Source organism: Melitaea cinxia, chromosome 4, assembly GCF_905220565.1.
Source record: "Melitaea cinxia chromosome 4, ilMelCinx1.1, whole genome shotgun sequence".
NCBI lineage: Eukaryota > Metazoa > Arthropoda > Insecta > Lepidoptera > Nymphalidae > Melitaea > Melitaea cinxia.
This window is the reverse complement of record NC_059397.1, coordinates 18,439,586-18,463,971: the sequence shown is the minus strand read 5'-3', so window position 1 is coordinate 18,463,971 and position 24,386 is coordinate 18,439,586. Positions and strand designations below refer to the sequence as shown.

The window sequence follows — 24,386 nt, the reverse complement described above, 5'->3', positions numbered from 1 at the left end:
GCCGTTTCTCATCCAAATCTCTTCAGAAGAAGCGGAAGCCACACGGTTTCCATATAAGGCGAAGGTCACGATAAAGTCTTATCGGTCTCCTGCATGTTGCTATACGGTATATCGGATGTTGACGGAATCTCTTTCGACGTTAAAGATTAATTAAACAATCGTTTATCAGACAATGGAGTTATAGTGATGTTTTTGCTGTAAAATACTTCCATAATATACAACTACAATAAATAACTATGTCTAACTGTGTATTTAGAACACCACATGATAAAAGTATTAAGTTAATTTAATAACTTGAATGTTTTAAGATATTATTTTAATATTTTCTGCTTTACTCCGTTTACTAATTTTTAGCAAATTAATAATAACGCCTGATAAAAATTGCTACAGGAGTGGGAGATAGTATCGAAAATTGAAAATAGTTGATTTAATTATTTTTTGCTAAATAATATTTATTAATCCAGTTGCGTATTTCAAAATTCAGCGCCCCGGGCCAATAAGTTTGCTGCCCTATAAATTAAGGGACAAAGGTAGCGTATGTACCTATTGGAGATGTGAGTTTTCGGGAAAAAATCGGCTTGCGCCGCCCCTCTCAGAATGCCGCTTCAAGCCAATGCCCTTTTGGGCGTAGGGTAAATAGGTACGCTAAGCGGAAAAGAAATGAATGGGATTATAAGCTATATAGGAACATGAGGATGTTTAATAAAGTCAATAAAGCTATGCGTTCATTCATTATCCCAACTCTCTAAACTTTACAGTAACTCTTAAAATCTGGTCTTATGGTTCAGAAAACAAAAATATTTCAATATTAGTTTTTTATCTTTCACGGTCACTACGAACACTTGAACACATAATTGTGTTTGCTCGCAAACGAAAAAAAACCGACTTCAATTACATCGACGAGTAATACAACGTAGATCGACGAAAAAATAGTCAAGTGACTACGCGTTATCAAAGTACTCAAAAAGTAGTAATCAGATCTCGGTAAAATGCGACCACATGATAAACATCAGCTTTCGATTAAATCAAAAATTATCAAAATCGGTACACCCAGTAAAAAGTTATTTCGGATTTTCGAGAGTTTCCCTTGATTTCTCTGGGACCCTATCATCAAATCCTGGTTTCCTTATCATGGTACCAAACTAGGGATATCCCCTTTCCAACAAAAAAAGAATTATCAAAATCGGTACATCCAATAGAAAGTTATGCGGTATAATACAACGTAGGTCGACGAAAAAAGCGTCAAGTAAAAACGCATTATTAGATATAACTCGAAAAGTAGTTGTTAGATCTCAAATAAATTTAAATGGGACCAACTGACACACACCACCTTTCGATTAAAAAAAATTTGTTGAAATCGGTCCACACGGTCAAAAGTTCTGATGTAACATACATTAAAAAAAATACAGTCGAATTGAGAACCTCCTCCTTTTTTGGAAGTCGGTTAAAAAAGAATAATATATTAAAATGTTATATCCGTTGGGTACCGCCATTTGTATAATCGTTATCGCGTTATCTATAACTGGTACAACAGACAATTTACGCTAAAAGTAACAAATATACATTAATCTATCCTCACAATCTTTCGTATTTATAATATACTACAAAAATAAGATTTGTTTTTTAAAATTGAACTCTATGATATCGGATATAACCTCATTTGTTAGTAATTTTTGAGTTAATAGGAATAAGGAAATATGCTGTTTGTTTCTATTGGTTACCTATACGACCGTGAAAATTCAATCGCGATTGTTATCTCGACCATGGCGTTTAATCTTCTATATGTGTTCTCCATTCTACGTGAGACTAGTATTTTACTGTGTGATAATTTAATTTTTATTTATTTTTGAAGTTATTTTTATCGGAAGTCGGTCAAAAATATTTTTGCGCGTGAAGTGAAACTAGAATCTTTGTGATTTGAAACTTGATGAAATGAAAACGCGTCACAATAAACAAACACATAAATTTAATGTATCAGAATTTTTATTGTCATGACTAGGTAAATTAAATATCTCAAGAACTACTTTACGTGAAATAAAAAGTGGTATTTTAGTATAGTGCTTCAACGGTTTTTTATTCGTTTCTATTGTGTTAATGTAAAAGGTTAAATTTTGAAATGCCATTATAAAACAAAGGATTTCAACAGTAAGATTACCAAAACTTATAAACTCGCAGAAAATTGGCTGTCATGCTGTTATTGTCTTTGAAATTTGAAGTTTGAACTTTGTGTTAAATACTTCTTATCTCAATGTAATAAAATAGAGTAGAAATCTGTGGTCTTGTCTATTCTATAGTAAACAGTTCTTGTCAAAGTCACATCTTAGCGTGGAATTTGTGTTTTGGAATCAATTTGGAATCCATCTTATGTTTTTATTCAGTGATTCAAATCATTTAAATCAAGGAATTAGTTTATAAAGATGTCACGTGAATATTCGCGTAAGACTTTTTACGGTCGCGAGCGGGATAGAGATCGCGATTGGGGTAGAAATGACTATCACTATGAGAAACGCCGCTCGCGTTCAAGAAAGCGAAGCCGCAGCCCTCCTAGAGATCACGATAAACGAAGAAGTCGTACACCAAGGAAGATCGATAAAGATCTCCTGGATGAGAATATTCTAAGTGAGATTTCTAAGTTGCCGGAACCGAGCGAATTGTGGGATAATCAAACGCAAGACGGCGGGTACACCGGCCCTCCGCCCCCGACGTTTTCGCAAGAAGTATGGTTCTTATTTGTAGTTGTATTTCCATTTACCATTAATGAATATAATTTTAATATAGTGAAACATAATTTTGAGACGTGTGATATAAATTTAATAAATTTGTGGAATGACTGGATGTCCGTAACATAAGAGTATTGTAAGGATTTTTCTGAAAGCAATATACTGAGGTAACTTTTAACTTGAGGTAGGGCATAGCTGGAAATATCTTGCTCAAAATCTGGAGCAGCCCGACTGAGTTTTTGTGGTTTTTGATTTGAGTAGACCTTAGAGAAGTTCACAGCTAAATAATACTGCTTTCAAGCAGTGTTGTTTTACTGTAGCGAGTAAGGTTAGCGAGTAAGGTTGGCAACGCGCTTGCATGCTTCTGGTGTTGCAGGCGTCTATAAGCTATGGTAATCGCTTACTATCTGGTGAGCTGTATGCTTGTTTTTAACAACTTAGTTTTATAAAAAATACGAGTGTACTTTAGACCACACCACTGAAGTTAAACCTCTTAAGCTCCATTTAACTTATATCTCCATCTCAACTTCTGTTCGCCTCAGTCGATGCTTGGTAATGGTCTTGTCACGTATTCACCAGCTTACTCCCCAAGCCAAGCATCAAAAGTTGTACTTCAAAAAACTGAAAGCATTATTTTTAGAAGTAACATGCTTATAGTGTTACTGTCATCATACAAATCATGGCATAACATATAAGAGAGTTTTCACATCTGTGGATTCTGGAAGCTTATATTTAATCTTGTTATATTGTTAAGAAATTAAACTATTACTTTATAACGATTTTTAGTTAAGTTATAATAAAATTATATATAGCTATTATTATATGAATTTTTGTTTACTTTATTATGAATGTCGTGAACTAGTTTGTGATAAAGATAAAAACCAAAACTTTGTATTTGTGTCGGTATGTGCGATTATCACACTGATTAACTAGACTCTAACATCAATCTGATACACTGCACTAACTGAGGTAGGGCACAGCAGGAATCTCCTGCCCAAAATATAGAGCAGCCCGACTGGGGTAGTACCTCGACCTTACAGAAGATCACAGCAAAATAATACTGTTTTCAAGCAGTATTGTGTTTCTGTTGGTGAGTGAGGTGACCAGAGCTCCTGAGGGAATTAGGGATTGGGTCGGTAACGCGCTTGCGATGCTTCTGGTGTTGCAGGCGTGTCTATCAGCTACGGTAATCGCTTACCATCAGGTGAGCCGTACGCTTGTTTGCCGACCTAGTGACATAAAAAAAAAAATACCTACACACTGATTTCAATTCACCTTATAAATTAGTATATTGTAGGCAAACAATATTCTACAATGGCTAGTGTAACTAGTACACAATGAAGTAATTTACCAGTTTCTTAATTAATAATATATAACATTATAATGTGTTCTCTTATTTTTCTATCTGATGTTAATAAAATAAAAGTTTTTTTTATATATAAGATGTAATTGTATTAAAGGTATTTGTATATAAACAAACACTAAATTTTTTATAATTGATCACAGGGAAATAACTACGGCAGCAACTACCAGTCCTCATATTCTGGAATATATGATGATTTCCCATCTGTAAATTCGATGCCAGCGGCACCCCATCCTCCAGAAATGTCATCCTGGAATCAAATGTCATTACCACCTGCGCCCGCCCCTCCAGTCTATAACATTGAGGATCAGATTAAAAAAGAAGGTAATAAATGAATCAATGCAATTTACTTCAATTTTTCAGGTAATTTTTTTAGAGGCGTAATTATTATGCACTATTATTAATATAATATCATATGCTTTTATATTTCAAAATATGATTGTATTCCTAAATACTTTGTTTATTTGTGAAAAAAGAGGCCTATGGCCCTTTGGGATGTTACAGGCTAAATTAATTAATAAATCATTCTTTAATTAACTTTATATTTGAGATCTTATAATATAATTCTGCGGGTATTATTTTACAAGTTAAATATGACTATCAAGACTTGTAAATAGTTAAAATCATTTGTTGAAACGGTAATGATTTATTTAATATGTGACTGCATTAAAATATAAAGTATATTGCATGGCATACAAAAGTATTTATAGCTTTTAAATGTGGGCTGACTTACATTGATAACACTTATTTGTTAAATCAAAATTAATACTGAATTTAGTTGACAAATGATTAGATGATGGTCAGTTACGGCTATATAAGCATAAACTTATTTGAGTTGACTTTGTTATTAATTATTATGGTTTATTTCAGGTATCTAATGACCCATTAGATAATTTTTCTTTTTTTAAATCTTTTATTTTTTTTTTTTTTTTTTTTTAAATAAAGTTATGTCCACAGGCTTAAAGTGCCCATGCTTTTGTTATTCCGATTTTTAGTTTTATTACTGATCGTTTACTTGTTACACTACTGCAGCTTACACTAAGAGACCTAATTATTCTATCTTAGTATCCCTAATGCAGACGTGAGTCCACCGACCAAAATTATGCTAAACTTAATTGATATCTTACATGCAAAAAGACATAGAATTATATTACGCCTTACTTTAATTATTGTTGTCACTATTATAATAATTATTATTATCTATGTTTATATATACACTTACTTGCTATCTATAATATATGTACACTTATTGTCTAGCTAACGTATATGTACACTTATGGCCTACTTGGCCTACTTACAATATACACTTAACCTATGTTATTATTAGTATTTTTTTTTTTTTTTTTTTTTTTTTTTTTCTTACTCCTAAGTTTTTTCCTTATACAATTTATTCCTACAAGTAAGGTGTGCTACAATTTTAACATTTCGAGCACACCCTCAATGACGGCGGCATCCCTGTGGTGAATCGCCATCCTGAGGCTGTGCTCGAGGATGTCTTTTATTTAACTTGCACACACTTGTACTGTGTGGCTACGGTACTAAAGAATATGGCCACCCCTTCTCTTCCCGTGGGTGTCGTAAGAGGCGACTAAGGGATAACACAGTTCCGCTACCACCTTGGAACTTAAAAAGCCGACCGATGGCGGGATAACCATCCAACTGCTGGCTTTGAAATATACAGGCCGAAGATGGGCAGCAGCGTCTTCGGTGCGACAAATCCAGTACTGCGGTCACCAACCCGCCTGCCCAGCGTGGTGACTATGGGCAAAACACATGAGTTCACGTTATTTTTGGCGTAAACTTGTGGAGGCCTATGTCCCGCAGTGGACTGTATAGGCTGTAATGATTTAACTTGCAACGTATGTTGTGAGCATGGAATCTTACAACTCAAGTTTGAAGCATATATATATATTTGATTGATTGAGCTAAAATTTTGTATACATGTTTAGTTTGGATGGCAATGATTTGTTAACTGTGTGACATCATTCTAAATCCAAAGTGTCCTCTGTTCTTGTCCTTTTAATCTTTGTTCCAACATTATAATAACTGAACTTAATATCAGATAAGTTTAAATGTTTTAATAGAAACTCACATTCCGTGTGATGAGCAAAGGTTACAGTGGTACAAATAATGAAAGACAGTAAAAATTTGTTTTTGTACATTAGGAAGTTGAAACTGTAGGTTCTATTACAATTTTAATCAACCTGAAAAAAAGCTTATAATTAAGCACATTTTTTTTTATAACTGCTATTTCTTGTCAACTTTTGTCTGCAGAATCTACATTCTGAATATAGTTAAAGGTAAAACTACCACCAGTAGCTTCACTTTTAACTATAGTTAAGCCTACTCGAATAATTTTTAATTTGATCTTTTTGATTTAAAGTAAGTTGGCTCACAGAATTTGTGCATGAATGCAATATGGATACAGCTATATTTCATTGTTGTTCAATAGATTTATGGTGGGCTTGTATCTCATTCAATTTTTTTTCAGGTATTTACATAATGCTGACTTGTAATGTTTGCAACATTCTGCATGTGCAGTTAAAATTCTATAGATAATCTTCATAATTGACTCAGTCCAGGACAATTTTATTTACTTTTATTTATTTTCAAAAATACAAAATTTTTTTGCTGTACCAAGTGCAATATTACTTAATGATAACATTTTTATCTTTAAAGTTTCATGTAATAGATATTGTGTTAAGTAATGTTAACGGACCCTGTCTCCGGAGTTCGGCCTTTAATACACTTTCAGCACTTGTCATTGGCAAAATCATCGGCGAAAAGCTAATGGAGCCATAGTCTTTTAAGAAGAAGAAGTTAAGTAATATTGCATTTGTTTCAAAAATATAAATATAATAACCATATGCTTTTTATCATAGCGGCAATAGAATCCGAAATGCGTCATCAGAAAGCAGCATTGTCGAAACAACGCGAAGATTATATAAAGAAAGCGGGCATACTTAAGAAAGAACTGGAAACATTGAAGGACCAACGCAATGAACTCCGAGGGGACTCTAAAAGATCACCGAGCCCCGACACCAAAAGATTCCTTAAAGAGAACACTAAGTTGCAGGTTTGACTATATTAAGCTGGACTATATCGTGCATAATATTTTACTATATATTAATTTTATTATATAATTATGCTAGCTGACAAATTTTTAGTTGTGAAAGCGATGGCTTATTTATATGCTTGTACGTAACTGTGTACAAAAAATTAGGGTACGAAGGCTAATATGTTACTTGCATTGCATAGTTGGAGATACAGAACAAACTGAAGACGATCAACAACGTCGTCGATATGTTGAATGGTATTATAGGAGAGGATGCTCAGGAGTTAATCGAAACGGACGACTCGGATGAAAAAGGTTCCAAGCGTAAATCAAGGTTCGTTGCTTTGGTTCTTTTTTTTTTTTGATCGCTTGATTGACTATTATTATTACTTAGTGTATATAATAAATATTTTTCTCCTTCTTGATTTTCTTGATATTTTTCTGGTGGAATTATTACATCAAACAGGAGTGCATTTTATACGCAAGAGCTTAAGCTTCAACGATGAAGGTTTCTCAAGAAGGTGCTAAGGATATTAACACTGGAAGCGTATTGCCGGAATTCATTTATTTGCAATTGTTTTGTGAAATTGATATTATAGTTTATCGCTTTGATGATAATAATTGCTGGATTTATTTTACTATGTACTTATTGTTTTTAAGCTTCGCAGATTTGTAAGACATGTAGTACAAATATTTTGTCAATAAATGAATATAAATAAACAGATAAGGCAATGTTTTCTGTGGTTTTATTACCGAGTTACAGCGCGATACGGTTTTAAATCGAATCGAATATATTATATATTTGATAGTTTTTTTTTAAACATTAATTAAATGAAAAGAAAATAATTATTTCGCCATAAGGTGATATAAAATATAAAAAAAAAAAAAACAACAAACGTCAAAAAAATATCATAATAAAAGTTAAGGTACCAAAAAATATAATAATAATAAAATAATCAGCAACCTCAACTATAACAATCGCTGCATTTTCAGCTCAATCGATTATTTTTCATAGAATTGAGAGTGAGTTTATTTTTGAAAAGCTTTTAAATTTAAATCCATATTCGGTTTTCTTAATACGTTGTATGAATTTGCGTACGTTTTTTATTTTTATTGTTATTATAATTGAAATGTAATTAAAAATAATGTTAATGTTATATGTATGAGTGTTTCGTACGTTGTAGGTCCCCGTCGAGTAACAAGTTCAACTATGTGTACTACGACCCCGAGATGCACTGGTGTCGAGTTTGCAACGAGTTTCCACCCACAGCTAAGGAATATCTGAACCATCTGCACTCGCCTGCCCATCACAAGTCAGTATTGACAATATGCGCTTGCAATAGACGACAACCACTCTGGTGTAGTGATGCTAGTAGCCTAAAACACTGACGGATTGTGGGTTCAATTCCCGCTTGGGATGGATGTTTGTATTTGTACAAATGATCAAATATCCGAACCTAAGTCGATCTTCAGCGAGCTGATTATTATCAGTATGCAAATTTCAATTAAAAAAACAAAAATTAAATACTATGATTAAATATTTTTTTAAAAAATAATAAAATGTCATTCCAGGATTTTTTTAGGTAATCCATTTTTAATATATTATCTTATCTACTAAATTTATTATAAAGTATATTTCATTCTATTATGAGCTCAGTGAAGATTGACTTAGGTTTGGATCTTTTACTAAAATATTTCTATCCGGTTTGGATGTCTGTCCTTGTCCTCTTCATCGTGCCGTCTGTTATTATAAATATCTGATAGCGATCGTTACTCCTACTAAGAATATATCCGTCGACCCGCAGTGGAGCAGAGTGGTGGATTAAGCTCCAATCCTTCTCATGCATGGAGTCAGAAGCCTATGTCCAGCAGCAGGATGTTACAGGCTGAATCGTGTCAGTCGAACCCGCAAACTGTCAGTGTTTTAGGCGACTACTCGCACCACTACACCAGAGCGGTTGTTAGGTTACGGCACTATGTAGGCTGCGACAATCGCTTACCATCCGGTGAGTCGGACGCTTGTTCGCCGACCTAGTTCCACACCAGAGTGAACCGACCCCCCCGGGGGCGCCGTGTTGCAGGGCGGCGGCGGCGCACCTGGAGGCGCCGTGGCACGCGCTGGCGGGCCACGAGGGCTTCCCCAGCCTGCCCAACGCGCCCGCCAAGCGCACGCCCATCCGGGGTAAGCGAGCGCGCTCTATACGCCCTACGCACCCTACACGCCCTACGCACCCTACACGCCCTACGCACCCTACACGCCCTACTCACCCTACACGCCCTACACGCCCTACTCACCCTACTCACCCTACACACCCTACACACCCTACACACCCTTCACACCCTTCACAACCTATACGCCTTACATATCCCACATGCCCTACAAACCCTACACGCCCTACTCGCCCTACATATGCCCTACACATTCTACACGCCCTACTCGTCCTACATATCCTATACACCCTACACACCCTACGCACCATATACGCCCCACACCCCGTGTCACCACTTGTGGACAATGTAACTGCAAATAAATTGAGACTTACCGCAGGAGGGAATAGGCCATTTGGACCTATATATCCTCGATTGATAAGTTACAGCTTGTAGATTCATTTTTGCAAATAGAAATCGATACAAATGAAAAAAAAATTGGAGTTAGTTGTTTGTAATATTAAAATAACCGTTTTTTAAATGCTTATGGATGTATACACGGTACATACATAAACTAAAATAACATTTTTTTAATTTTTTGCCCGTCTGTTTGTTTCGGCTAATCTCTGAAACGACTGGACCGATTTTGACGGGGCTTTCATTGGCAGATAGCTGTTATAAAAAGGAGTAACTTAGTGGATAAAAAAAAATGGAATTTGATTGGTTATTGGCACTATTGAATTTATTTGTCTTTCTGATAAATTTCTCCTGATAATAGTTTTGTAGTAGAATCCACCATTAAATCCAATGTAAAATGACAAATTAAGACGAATTCAGTAAGTTACAAAGTTCTTAAGTGCCATATATTTGCGCTTGTAATAAAACTATTATAGAAAATGTTAAATTTTCCAATAAACATGTGTTTTTTATATACAACTAACTCGTCAAACAAGCATACGGCTCACCTGATAGTAAGCGTTTACCGTAGCTCATAGACGTCTGCGACACTAGAAACATCGCGAGCGCGTTACCATCCCTATTCCTAACGAGCTCTGGTCACCTTACTCACCACAGGAACACAAGACTGCTTGAAAACAATATTTTGCTGTGATCTTCTGTAAGATCGAGGTCCCCAGTCGGACTGCTCCACATTTTGAGCAGGAAATTTCCTGATGTGCCCTATCTACACAGACAGATTACAGATTTATTAAGTTGAAAATTTGATAATCTAGGTGGAGAAAAAATAAATTGTAAGTTAATGTAAAAGTTTCCTCTTAGGTCTGCAGTTCTTCGTGCCGTCCACAGCGTGGTACTGCAAGCTGTGTGACCAGTTCATCGGAGACCTGCACTGTGCCTCCGCACACCTCAAGTCTATCGTGCACTCCAAGAACTATACCGTGAGGCTTTTATATATATACCTACTAGCTGTGCCCTGCGGTTACACGCGCGCCACTATCTTCTAATATTAAAAATTCTCCATTATGAAATTCTCACAGTGCTAGCAGCCAAAACCCTCAGAATCTGCTTGACCGGTTCTTATGAAAATTTTTGTGCATATTTGGTAGGTTTGAGAATCGGTCACAAACTATGTTTCAAATCTCTAAGCCATAACGGTGGCCTACCCAAAAATATTTCTCTTTTTATATTTTTTTGGTAATTTTTCTTTATTTTTATTTTAGTATAATTTGATCATTGAAAAATACATACAATCCTAAATTTTCACCTTTCTACCACCAATCCCTATTCTTAATAGCGTTTAGGGCAAAATAACGTTTGCCAGATCAGCGAGTTTATTTATATAACTCGAAGAAACATCATCGATAAATCACAAAAATATTATGGCTATGAGAAGTTACACAGTTTGTTTAACACACTTACTTTGAGGAAAAAAACGTACTAAATATTATACAACCTATAGCCTTCCTCGGTAAATGGACTGTCCAACACAAAAATAATTTCTTAGATAAGTAGTTTTTGAGTTTAGCAAGTTCGTAAAACAAACTCTTCAGTTTAATATTAGTATAGATTTATTAATGTACTTAAAAAAAAAAAAAAAAAACAAGCGTACGGTCCTCCTAATCGTAAGGGGTAAAAAGTAAATTAGGTAAGTTATTCTATCGTCAGAGATGTGAGCAAACATCACATCATCATCACAGCGCAGAGGTGTGAGAGTAAACAGTAGGTTATAATAGTTTTTTAGGTTTGATTTTTCACAAACTGTCAATCGTGCATCGCGTTACTCTCTCGCCATCTTGACGAATTGTCCGACAGTGCTGCCAAATGAATGTATCAATTAATTGACTAAAGGATCAGAGCTTAATCCACCACGCTGCTCCACTGCGGGTTGGCGGATATATTCCCTACTACGAGTAACGATCGCTATCAGGTGTACATGATAACAACCGGGACCGACGGCTTAACGTGCTCTCCGAGGCACGGTGGGGAGACCCACAAGGACTGCACAAACACCCAGACCACGGCAAACACCTGAATGGCCAATACAAATGTTTGTCACGTGCGGGGATCGAACCCGCAACCGCCAGCGCAACAGGTACAATCCATGGCTGTGACCTCTGCGCCAACGCGGCGTCGACGTCTATAAGCTATGGTAATTGCTTACAATCAAGTGAGCCGTACGCTTGTTTGTCATATGAAAGAAATAATTTAAAATGAATACTATAATATAATTTAATCGTTTCCAGAACTTCGTCGAGCAGAACCCGCACTGGGAGACAGACTGGATGTCGGATCGTCAAAAGGCGTTCGAAAAGGCGCGTGGTAAAAAGGCGGTTGTTAGGGAGGTCAGTAATGAAAAGCTACTGAAATAGTGTCGCATAAATATTACTAGCTACTATCTAGTAATATTTATGGGACACAATGGTCTATTGGCTTTGAAAAAGTTACCCATCAGTCCTATTACAAGGCAAAGGTGTACTCATGCTTGGGTTAATGATCACATTATTTTTTCCACTGTGATCGACTGCTATTTATGCGAATGGGGATGCTTTTTAATTTTTAAAATTGACAACCGCTGGATTGATTGATTGGGGATTGACAATAACTTACTTCAACTGGTTAATATGAACACGCCTTTTTATTCTATTGTTTTAATACCTCTAACCCTTCCTAATTCTCACAGGAGGAGAAGCCCTCATACGCGAACAGTACTATAACATTTAGCGAAGACGGAATCACGACACGGGCCGTATCACCGCGTAAGAAGAAAAAGCGCCGCCGCTCGACTTCCTCCTCATCCTCAGACAGTGAGCCGCGAAAGAAGAAGAAAAGTGAGTATATATTGTCTAATTCTCCACAGCATCCGGTCTCCCGTTTATTTGATCACAACTCCAAACCAACTCCTGACGTTAATTAGACGTCGAGTGACATCCTCCTCCTCCGATAGTTAGCCGCGCAAGAATATAAAGAGTGTGTATATATTGTCTGTGGTCTCTTTAACATCCTGTTAAATGCCAAACCGACTAATAACAGTAACCTACATCTCCAGATTGACACCTCTAGACTAACATCTCGAGACTTACACCTCTATACGTATATGTCTCCAAACTTACATCTTCGGACTTACATCTTTAGACCTACATCTATAGTCCTATATCGACGTATTCGTCACCTGATGATGATGATGATTATGATGATTAACGGGCCATTCTCCGCAACTCGACGTCTTCGTGCGCCTATTTTGCGTGACTGGCTGTGGACTCTATTCGTGCCAGCCTAGCTCCTTAAGGAAGCCTAGCCTTCCCGTTGCCGACGACTTCCTGGAGCGACCTCGGTGTCCCGAGGTGTAGTGCCCTGTAGTTCTCCCCACTACCGCATTCCAGCAGGATGTGTGAGGCCGTTTCTTCTGCCTCCATGCACACTCTGCATAGGAGGCTGTCTGTAACACCTAAATTGTGTAAGTGTTTGTTAAGCAAGGCATGTCCGGTAAGAGCCCCGAACAGTAGTCGGAGCTGAGCTTTCCCATAACCGCGAAGTTTGCGGGACAATCCTGGGTTGGTCCTCGGAAGAGCTTCCTTGGTCTGCCTGCAGGTATTCGTCACCTGATTTGCACCTGTACCTTATGTGTACGACTTCACTTCAACTACTTAATTATTATAACAACCCACAGCTAAGAGCTAAATTTGAATGGGATATTCGCTGTATATTTAATTTAAATTTTAGTATTAAAAATTAATTACAACGCTCTAAGCATACAATCTCAGTAATTTCTGAGACGTAATTCTTTTATTTCAGGTAAGAAATCCAAGTCTAAGTATGGTTCTGATGAAAGGCTGACTGAGTGGATGTCTTCAATACAAGTTGATCGCCTCAACGAAAATGACCGGAAACTACTTGATAAAATCAAGACAAGGTGAACTTTTTTTTAACATGTAGAGAATTTAAAAAGTTACGAAGCTAAGTTTCTTCGTTTCAACAGAATATTAGAATTTTTTGGTAACCATGAAAAATGCATAATATGTTTATTCAATACGAAATAAAAAATTGGAAAGAATTATCACCTGTACTTATTGCTACTACTTATTTTAATTTATTTAAATATCAACTTTTATCACAAATTCTTTTACCATGACCTTCATTCTTCAATCCGTTTTTATATTCCTAATTATAATATGTGTATACTAATGACAACTGATCTCCCATAGAATCACTCTAGACAAGCTACAGAGCGGTCGAACCGAACGGTCAGAGAGACAGCGATCTGAACGCTCCGAACAGCGAGAATTAAGTCGCGAACGGTGAGATATTAGATATAATTACATGTAATTGGTTACAGTATGTATAGAAAAAGTAGATTTTATTGTGGTAGGGCAGGAAATATTTTACTTAAATTGTAGAGCAGCTCGACTTTGAGTATATCGACCTTATAGATTATAGCGAAATGATATATATAATAAATAAAGGCTTAGTACTCAACGCCCCCACGGATTTCCTCCTGTGTCGGGGGTCCGGAAACACACAATACACAAGCACAAACGCCCAGACCACGACACACATCAATATGGCCAATACAAATATCTGTCATGAGCAGAGTTCGAACCCGCGAACGCCGGCGCAACAGTCAGTACTGTGACCGCTGCGCCAACGCGTCGTCACAATATTGCTTACATGTGGTGTTCTCTGTTTATCAAGAGGACTATACGCTCGTATAAACCTGGTCCTATCTAAAAAGCCTTCAGTACCTATCGCTTCAGCCTGTAATATTCCACTACTGGGCATAGGCCTCTTTCCCCATGTAGGAGAAGGATCAGAGCTTAATCCACCACGCTGCTCCAATGCGGGTTTGCGGATATATTCCCTACTATGAGTAACGATTGCTATCAGGTGTACATGATAACAACCGGGACCGATGGCTTAACGTACCTATAGATTAATATTATAAATGATATTCCAGGGAGAAAGAGCGACGTGAGTCTCGCGCTCGAGAGGACAGAGAGAGGGAGAGGCGGGAGGACGCGCGGAGGAGAGAGGAGAGGAGAGAGGAACGGAGAGAAGAGCGGGAGGACAGGGGGGAGAGGCGCAGGGAGCCCTCGCACCAAGAGACTAAGAAACCGGACATCCGCAAGATGCCCTTCATCGGTAAGTCAGCTCTTGTCGACTGTGCAATTGAATAATATAGATTATTGTAGTGGTTACTTTATCTCATGCTTTATGGTTTTAGTGTGCTGTTTTGTTTTTGCAAGTGAAGTGCCAACAGACAATTCTAAGTACATGTAGCAATTTACCTCAGAATATAATATGCTTATAGTTTGACTACTCTAGAATCTCTAGAACTCTAGAATATAATTATAAATAGTATTTATTACCTGTGGAATTTGAAGAATAAAAAGTAAATTGTTTTAATTGTTATTGTTTGTTCTTTAGTTTCAACATGAAAGAGTAAGAAACAAGTAACAATCGTATATCCTAACGTTTATAATAATACTCTATGTAGGTAAAATGCCCGTTTACAAAAACTTAAGCAAGAACTCGAAGTTAGATGATCTAAAAAAGGACGACCAGAAGAAGAAAGAAGACGAGGAGATAAACAAGAAGAGGCGAGAGGAGATGGATGTGGAAATACAGAAAAAGGTCAGAATTGTATGGATATTGTTGTATCGCTGTGTGGCTATGGCAATAAGAATATCGCCACCCCCTTTCTTCCTGTGGGTGTCGTAAGAGGCGATAGAAGGGATAACACAGTTCCACTACCATCTTGGAACTTAAAAAGTCTTCCGATGGCGGGATAACCATCCAACTACTGGCTTTTAAGTATACAGGCCGAAGACGGACAGCAGCGTCTTCGGTCCAACAAAGCCAGCCCTGCGGTCACCAACCCGCCTGCCCAGCGTGGTGACTATGGACAAAACATATAAGATCACGCCATTTTTAGCACGAACTTATGGAGGCTTATGTCCAGCAATGGACTATGATAGGTTGAAATGATGATACAACTAGGTTGGGAAATTGCCTATGTCAACAGGAGCGTTGCAAACACATAAAATTTTGTGTATTATGTATTTAGTTTTTTTTTGTAATCATGAAACAATATTAGATTTTATTTTTGCTTTTCATTAAGCATTGTTGAATTAATAGTCTAACTTGATAATATAAATGATAGTGAATATAAGAGCTGTGTTTGTGTGTGTGTGTGCGCAAGTGACGTGAGTAGTATGAGAGTGAAGTTACGTATTGTATATATTGGAATTATTTTACAAAATAATAAATAGCCATCCTGTAATATATTTTCCTTTATCTGTTAACAAACGAAACAATAATAATATTATTAATTATAATTTTCTCTCTAATGTACACATATATACAAAAAAGCTTATAATGAATAAGACAGTAGACAACGAAATGTACACGTGCGACGTGTTCGCTGAACGGCGACAAGGGCGCGGTGCAAGTGTAATGTGTGCGGTGCAGGTGGCGGAGTTCAAGCAGAAGATCGCGAAGGCGCAGCTGGAGCGCGAGCAGGAGCTGCTGCTGCCCGCGCTGCCGCTGCCGCGCGCCTTCCTGCCGCACCCGCCCCTCGCGCCCCACCCGCCCCACCAGGCCCCGCCCCTCGCGCCCCAGCCGCCGCCGCCGTGAGTCGCGCACACGCCCCGCCCCTCCTGACGACCCGCGCCGCACCCTCTGTTCCGTCCCACCCTCAGACGACCCACCAGCAGCCCCACCAGGCCCCGCCCCTCGCGCCCCAGCCGCCGCCGCCGTGAGTCGGGCACACGCCCCGCCCCCCCTGACGACCCGCGCCGCTCCCTCTGTTCCGTCCCACCCTCAGGCGACCCGCACCTTCTGTCCACACACTGAGCACACTTTGCTCCCACTGACACTTCGCGCCCTCTGACACTACACACCCGCTAACACTCCGCAACCTTTTACACCCATCCTCCGACACTCCGCATACTGATACTGCACATTCTATCGTCTCACACCCTCCGACACCGTGGATCCTTTGACACTCCTCAAATTGACACTGCACTGGCTCTGGCATATCACATTTCCTGACACACGCCCGACATCCCCTGAAATTACGACCCTTACGAATTACACCACACCAAAATTCCCTTCACTGATATATCCTAAACAATAATATTTAACAACCTCTGACACTCTACTGTCGCTGCGTATGTCCTAGCATCCCCCTCCCGTAAGCGACCCGCACCCTTGCCACCGCGATAAATATTAATGAACAAACACACTCTAATACCCCGCACCGCTAACTCCCACTACCTTGTGACAGTGCACCCTCTGACACCTGTACTTAATAGCTTCTAATACACATACTTCTATCCGCCTTGTCTACAATCGATGCTAGTGCATACCTCGCCTACACACACCCTCTAAACTCCATACTACAGCCACTTTCATTACCTTAGCATATCCTGTACATTTCGACTGACCCCTATCCTGCAAGTGTCACGTTACTGATTAACATATCACATTGTTATTATCTAAAACGTGATAAACAAGCGTTAATTATTTTATTAAAAATATATATATTTTATTTCAGAGCAACCACTGCACCACCACCCACCTTGCCCAAGGATTTCCAGGATGCTTTAGACATTATCTTTCCATCTGCTGAGAAAACGGCTGAAATGGCAGCCCAGCAAGAATTATTTCAGGGTATACCTGGCCTACCACCTCCAGGATTCCCCGTCGGATTGGGGGGTGTTATGCCTTCCTTTCCCCAACTCAGTATTCTGGGTCAACCACCCCCTCACATGATGATGGGATTCGATATGAACCCTCAACTATTTCAGCACCCACAACTATACGACACGCACGTACCAATAGTTCCCGGACAGAAGCAGAGGCAGAATAAAAATAGACGGAACCAAAAGAATGGCCCAGATAAGAGAAACAATCAGGCTGCTAGTAACAATACAAACGTATCTCTCGGTCAAGTGGAGAATACGAATGCGACAGTGGCAACAACAGCGCCCTCTCCTCAGACAACAACAGCGTCGGTGGCGACGACAACAACAGCCAGTACAAGAAACAAAGAGGAGTTAGACGACCTAGCCATGCTTGGGATAGACGCTGATGATGTAGGAGCTGGGATGTAATCTAGGACGAGCAAGGAAAATCCATAATTTTGTAATATCTATAAAAAGTAATACCAATAATAAAACAGATTATTATTATACAGACAGGTACAATTTTACATGTATAAGAAATACAGACGGAATATATTTTACATAACTGAGACAACTGAAACTAGCTCAGTTATTTGCTTGCTCAGGGTCTTGGAAGGTACTGGCTTACGGCCAGTCCTTAAGATACTATGTAAATATATATTTATATGTATTAATGCTGGTCAAATGCCTTCTCTCCTGCACAGAAGAAAGTTTAGGGCGTAACTGGGTACGCTTGCTCTACTGCGGGTAGTCGTATATTTTCGTATACTATTTAGTACATAGTCTCGACATTTTATCTTGCTTTATATTGCATCTAAATCGATTTTTATTTTGATAATTTTGTTATGAAAAACTTGACGATGACTTAAGATGTATGACAATAGATTGTTAATATGTTTCCAACTAATAAGCTCTTTTCCCGATTTAACAATAAAGAATATCATTGAGTTTTATTCCGCCAAAGTTTCTACTATGAAGTATCGGTTATTTGTTTGTTGTGTTTTTTCTTTAGATTGTAGTTTAGTGGGATTAGTACTTATAGTTGGTTGGGTAACACGGGAGAGTAAAAACTTGTTAGAATAATTAAAATTCATAATATTCAAATATATTTTTATTTTGGTAATGTCAATTGCCAGCAGGACTCATAAATTTTCATCGTTAAAATACCATTAAATTTCGAACGAAGCTTCAACAATATTGTAATTAATTAGCATACGTTTTTTTTTGTCCATTACTTTTTTTGAGTTTAAATATTAAAAATCAATTATTCCTTTTGAATTTCTTTTTTTTTTAATCCTGTGGTAAGGCATGTCTCCAATTTAACTATTCTTAAGGTGTGTTGCTCTTACACGCCGATTAAAGTTGTAATCGAACCTAAGTTTATCTAAGATTATCTAAGATTTGACCTAGGAAAAACGAAGAGTTGTGTTGCTTAAAGGATTTTTGAAAATTGTTTAAGATTACGGGAGTTTGTGGGAGCTGTAAGACATAATTGCTAATGCGCGCGGCCGCCATGATGTTAATGACGTCAAAGCTTCTAATAATCAGTACCAATTTGTGGATTCAATATTTGTATTATTTTTAACTGTGGTAATTATTCAAGTATTATTACTAAGGCTCTACCGAGGAATTCCGGTACCGAAAGAACCAAATCAAATTTCAGTCCCGTTTCTTTCGGGAATTTTATTTTAATTAGGCAGTTCCTACTAATACGAACTAGAGATGCAAAATGGGTATCCACGTGATGAGATTAATAGTGTCCTTAAGAGGTAGTTATGGCAACAACATGACAGTAGAATTATAAACAATATTCCACATCTGGAAGAAATCAGTGTCCCAATCCAAAACATCGTCTGACCCTGTTCAGTACTTTTTAGCAGATATTTTGGCGTTACTCTCCAAGTGACGTTGGGATAGGACCTCATTCGTAAAGTAATCGACGGTGGGGTTTTAAAGTATATATATATATATATATATATATATATATATATATATATATATATATATATATATCTTTCAACTATAATCCGAAAGCTGGTTACCAGAGAGTATGATACTTCGGAGAGATCGTACGATGGTTTCTATGTCAATAGAACTTTATGCTAGACCTGGCTTTCCAGATATTAATACCGAGTGCCATAACTCCTCTGTTACCTTTAATAACATTGCGTAACGACATCAATCATAATATTATTATTATTATTTATATGCGTGGATGTGTTTATGTGGACGTGGGTGTGAATGTACCTAAATGATTGTTACGCCATGGCTGGTAAACTATTTGACCGCTAGACTTCTTGCCATAAAAAGAATGAAGAGTGCAACGACCACTTTACGAAACTCACTTCACACGTCGAGTGTCCACATCAGGGGATGCTGGCAGCTGGTATTGCAGACGTCTAGTTAGACGATAGATATATCAAAAAAAAAAATGTCTTCGTTTTTACTGTCAGTATCAGTTTTTTGTAAAGAAGGAAATTTAAAATCGATTTACGATATACCCACGAAAAAAATTATGGCACTACGAAGCTCGTCGTGATTGTATAGTTTAATATTAAAAAAAAAAAAAAGAAAAAAAAACGGACAAAACAACGCTAATTCAATTTAATTTTTTCAATAATCACTCTGCACGTATAAAAAATGATGCAACGTTCTGTTTTCATTGTTTTGTTTGTAGTCGTTCTAGATCTAATTGCAATTTATTTATTTCTAATTGTTTATACTACTGTGAAGTCAGTAATTTATTACGGCGATCATGTTGTGGGTATGCAAACATATTACACAAAGCTTTTGCGGCACTAAACTTGAAGTTTTTGTAGATATAAGTACAGCTCTCCGAGGCACGGTGGGGAGACCCACAAGGACTGCACAAACACTCAGGCCACGGCGAACATCTGTATGGCCAATACAAACGCTTGTCATGTGCGGGGATCGAACCCGCAACAGTCACAAACCAGTGCAGGCTGTGACCGTTGCGCCAACACGTCGTCAATCTCTTCGTATAACAGATGCCGTAGCAAACCTACTGTTTTTATGATCTCTATACGTACGTTTATAGAGTTGTCAACGTGAGTATTTTCTTTAATACTGTTACGTGTTAGGGTTCGAAGGATTTGGAGAAAAAGACCTGCTGACTCTTTTCAAGACTTTATTCACTAGCACTAGGTCCAACACAAAGCACTAGGTTCAAACACTAAGCACTAAGTTCAAACACTAAGCACTCCCAATGTCCTCAGTCGTAGCCAATGTCGTAGGTTTCGCTGGTACCACTCTTGATCACTAGTTTTCACTCTTGAAGTCGCCTCGAAGATCGCTCAAACTGAACTGTACTCGCTCGCCTCGCTGCGGCTATTTATATCGGCCGAGACGAGGCCCAGACCATTCTGGAAAGTTCGCGCATATACCCGGTTTTCGAGACTATACTTCTATAGAGTTCCACAGTTGTTCCTCTAACGCCATCTAGTATTGAGTAGAGAGTTTCATGCGGTCTCTGTCTTTGCGTGGTTTCAATGGTTGCCGCTAGATGGCACTAGTTTCTTTGTGTGTCCTTAACACTACTCCCCTCTTAGAGATGCTCGTCCCGAGCATCGTTGTTACTGCCATGGTAACGCGCCAGACGGTCTATGTGTACCACTTTGAATGTCCCTCTTGGTTGCTTTTGAATCCTGTAAGTCACATCATTCAGTCGGGTAACCACCTTGTATGGACCGTCCCACTTGGTCTGCAACTTTGGCGATTTCCCTTTCCGGCGGGTTGGGTTATGCAGCCACACCAGTGACCCTTCCTTGAAGCCGCTCGTGTTCGATTTCCGGTCGTATCTGGTTTTCATGTTCTCGCTTGAATGTAACCCATTTTCCCGAACCAAGGCGTGTATATAGCGCATTTTTTCCCTTAAATCGCTGACATAGTCTTGTACGGTATTTGGTCCCTCCGGTGCCCCTCCAGTCAATAGGTCTACTGGTATTCGTAATTCTCTACCGTAATTGACATACGCCGGGGTAGCTTTTATGCTCTCATGCTCGGCGGTTCGGTACGACAGAAGGAAGAGTGGTATATACTGGTCCCAATCTTTTTGTTTGTCGTCTACCAATTTCGCCAAATGCCTCTCAAGGGTCTGGTTAAATCTCTCAACCATTCCATCAGACTGTGGATGGTACGCGGTGGTCCTCGTCTTATGCATGCCCAAGATTCTGCACACTTCCTGAAATACTTGCGATTCGAAGTTCCTGCCCTGATCGGAATGGATTTCTAGAGGCACGCCAAAGCGACATATCACTTCTTCGACTAACTTAGAAGCGACTGTTGTAGCTTCTTGGTTTGGTATGGCGAACACTTCGGGCCATTTGGTGAAGTAGTCCATGACGACCATAAAATACTTGTTTCCTGATTCCGTTACAGGAAATGGCCCCGCTACGTCAACTGCAATTCGTTCCCACGGTGCACCGACGTTATACAACCGCAGGTTCCCACGGCTCCTGGTCTGTGGTCCTTTTACAGCAGCGCAAGTAGTACATTTGCGGCACCAATCCTGTACATCATCTCGACAATGCAACCAGTAGAATCGTTCTCGCACTTTTGTTAACGTCCTCTTGACACCTAGATGACCCCCTGATACGCCATCGTGTATTTCACGGAGAACATCTGGTACTCTCGTTCTTGGGACAATTATCTGAAGGTGGAACTCTCTGCCGTTAGTCTTCTCCCATTTCCGGTAGAGTATTCCGTTTTGAAGTAACAGACTGTCCCATTGAGCCCAGTATGCCTTAGTGACAGCGCCAGTGGGTGCAACCTCACTCCAGATTGGTTTTACGTCACCCCGTTTCTTCCATGTGATGATATGCCGAAGGTCGTCATCTCTTTCTTGAGCTTCCCTCATAGCATCATTCTCCCAGATACCCAAAGGACTCGTTCTTGTTAGCTTTAATGTTACTTCATTAGATTCTTGCTTAACACAATGTTTGCAGTCTTCCGAACACGGCCTTCGTGAGAGTGCGTCGGCATTCCCATGCAATTTTCCGCTGCGGTGTTCCGCCTTGAAGTCGTACTCCTGAAGCTGCTCAATCCATCGAGCTACTTGACCTTCTGGGTTCTTGAATTGCAGTAGCCACTTCAAGGCTGCGTGATCAGTTCGCAGTAAAAACTGTCTGCCGATGAGATATTTGTTGAAATGTTGTAGCGTCTTTACAACAGCCAAGAGTTCTCTTCTTGTCACACAGTAGTTTCTCTCTGGCTTGGATAAAGATTTGCTGAAATACGCAATAACTACTTCTCTTTCACCCTGTTTTTGAGATAACACCCCTCCAATGGCCGTGTTGCTTGCATCCGTGTCGACTATAAACCGACCTTCGGTTTGTGGATATCCCAGGATTGGTGTTTCACACAGATGTTTTTTCAGTTTCTGAAAAGAATCTTCACAAGTCCCATCCCAACTAAATGGTCGTTTATCTTCTGTCAGCCTATGTAATGGCTTGGCTATCTCTGAGAATCCCTTAACAAAACGCCTGTAGTATGAGCATAGACCGAGGAATGCTCGCACTTCGGTTTTGTCCTTAGGGGTAGGCCATTTTTGGACTGCTTCCAGTTTCTCCGGGTCTGTCTGGATTCCATCACTGGAGATAACATGGCCGAGATAACTGACCTTATTCCTGAATAAACGACACTTTTTCGGGTTCAACTTTAATTTGGCCCCCTCTATTTTAGCGAAAACTCGCTCCAAGTTTTGCAAATGGTCCTCGAAGTCACGGCCGACAATGATGACGTCATCTAAGTAGACTAAGCAAGCCTCTCCAACTAAGCCTGCCAGTACACACTCCATGAGTCGCTCAAATGTGGCAGGTGCGTTGCACAATCCGAAGGGCATGACTTTAAATTGCCATAAACCTTTACCGGTCGAGAAAGCTGTCTTCTCCCTGTCTTTTGGATGAATTTCCACCTGCCAGTATCCAGATTTTAGATCTAGGGTTGAGAACCATTTCATGCCACTCAAGGTATCCAAAGTGTCGTTGATTCGAGGTAACGGGTAACTGTCCTTCTTCGAGACATCATTGAGACGCCTATAGTCCACACAAAATCTCGTGCTACCATCTTTCTTTTTCACTAATACAACAGGTGAGCACCACGGACTTGCAGACGGTTCAATAATCTTATTCCTTCTCATGTCCTCCAAAAGGCCTTCAACTTCTTTTTCCTTTGCGATTGGTATTCGTCTTGCTCGTTGACGAATTGGTCTCTCGCTTCCGGTATCTATCCTGTGCTGGACCACCGACGTTCTTCCAAGGTCCCCTTCGTGACTGGAGAAGATATCCGCGTAGCGCTGTAAAAACTTCTTGGCTTTTATGCTCTGCGAATAAGTAAGATTACTCTTGCAGTCATCGAGTAGCTCAGTCACTAATTCGTAGTTGTTGCTCTTTGCCAAGTCTGCGCCTGTCATCGAACTACACTTTTTCATCCAGATAACTTCTTCACATTTTCCAATGACGTCACCTTTGTTCAAGCAGATCTCGCGATCATCAAGGTTCAAAACCTTGACCACAGCGTTACTGCTTCCACTAACAAGGGTTCTCGCCGTCATCAGATTTTGCGCCGATGTCTTGGTAGGTGTGTCTTCGATCAACACGCATCTGTTTGACTTTTTCTTACCAGCTGGCGGTAGTTTCACCAACACCCGAGCTTCCGATCTTCCAGGTATAATGACTTTCTTTACACATGCGACTTTCCCGCAAGCACCACCAAGAATGAAGATTTCTTCCTCACCACACTTGAAAACTCCGTCAGTGACATTAATTCTGCAGTTGTGTTTCTTCATGAAATCCAAACCCAAGATGCAATCATCCATAATCTCAGCCACGATAACGTTATGGGAGTATGAGGACCCCCCTACATACATCGTAACTGACATTTCTCCCAGGACGGGTATTGGCTGACCGGAGGCCGTAAGAAGCCGACAGTTAATTCTCCTC

The 24,386-nt window shown here is 39.2% G+C and overlaps 1 protein-coding gene across 1 annotated transcript; it reads left to right on the top strand.

Annotated features, from left to right (window-relative positions):
* Positions 1-2,417: 2,417 nt before the first annotated feature.
* LOC123670460 (zinc finger matrin-type protein CG9776) lies at positions 2,418-18,531 on the top strand. Its single transcript, XM_045603953.1, has 17 exons — positions 2,418-2,717; positions 4,227-4,407; positions 6,966-7,159; positions 7,342-7,472; positions 8,323-8,451; positions 9,220-9,320; positions 10,565-10,683; positions 11,989-12,087; positions 12,426-12,573; positions 13,538-13,655; positions 13,948-14,040; positions 14,697-14,881; positions 15,237-15,373; positions 16,127-16,339; positions 16,441-16,496; positions 17,298-17,654; positions 17,787-18,531. Exons 1-17 carry the CDS (start codon positions 2,418-2,420, stop codon positions 17,854-17,856), a joined length of 2,631 nt encoding a protein of 876 aa, XP_045459909.1. The 3' UTR covers positions 17,857-18,531.
* The last annotated feature ends 5,855 nt before the right edge of the window (positions 18,532-24,386 follow it).

What these genes read in the sequence shown, in the direction of transcription:
- LOC123670460 (XM_045603953.1), top strand. Translation starts at nt 2,418, where the DNA reads ATGTCACGTGAATATTCGCGTAAGACTTTTTACGGTCGCGAGCGGGAT. An exon ending in AAAAGGCGGTTGTTAGGGAG is followed by an intron (nt 12,088 to 12,425) that starts GTCAGTAATGAA and finishes TAATTCTCACAG; the next exon opens with GAGGAGAAGCCCTCATACGC. An exon ending in CGAGAATTAAGTCGCGAACG is followed by an intron (nt 14,041 to 14,696) that starts GTGAGATATTAG and finishes ATGATATTCCAG; the next exon opens with GGAGAAAGAGCGACGTGAGT.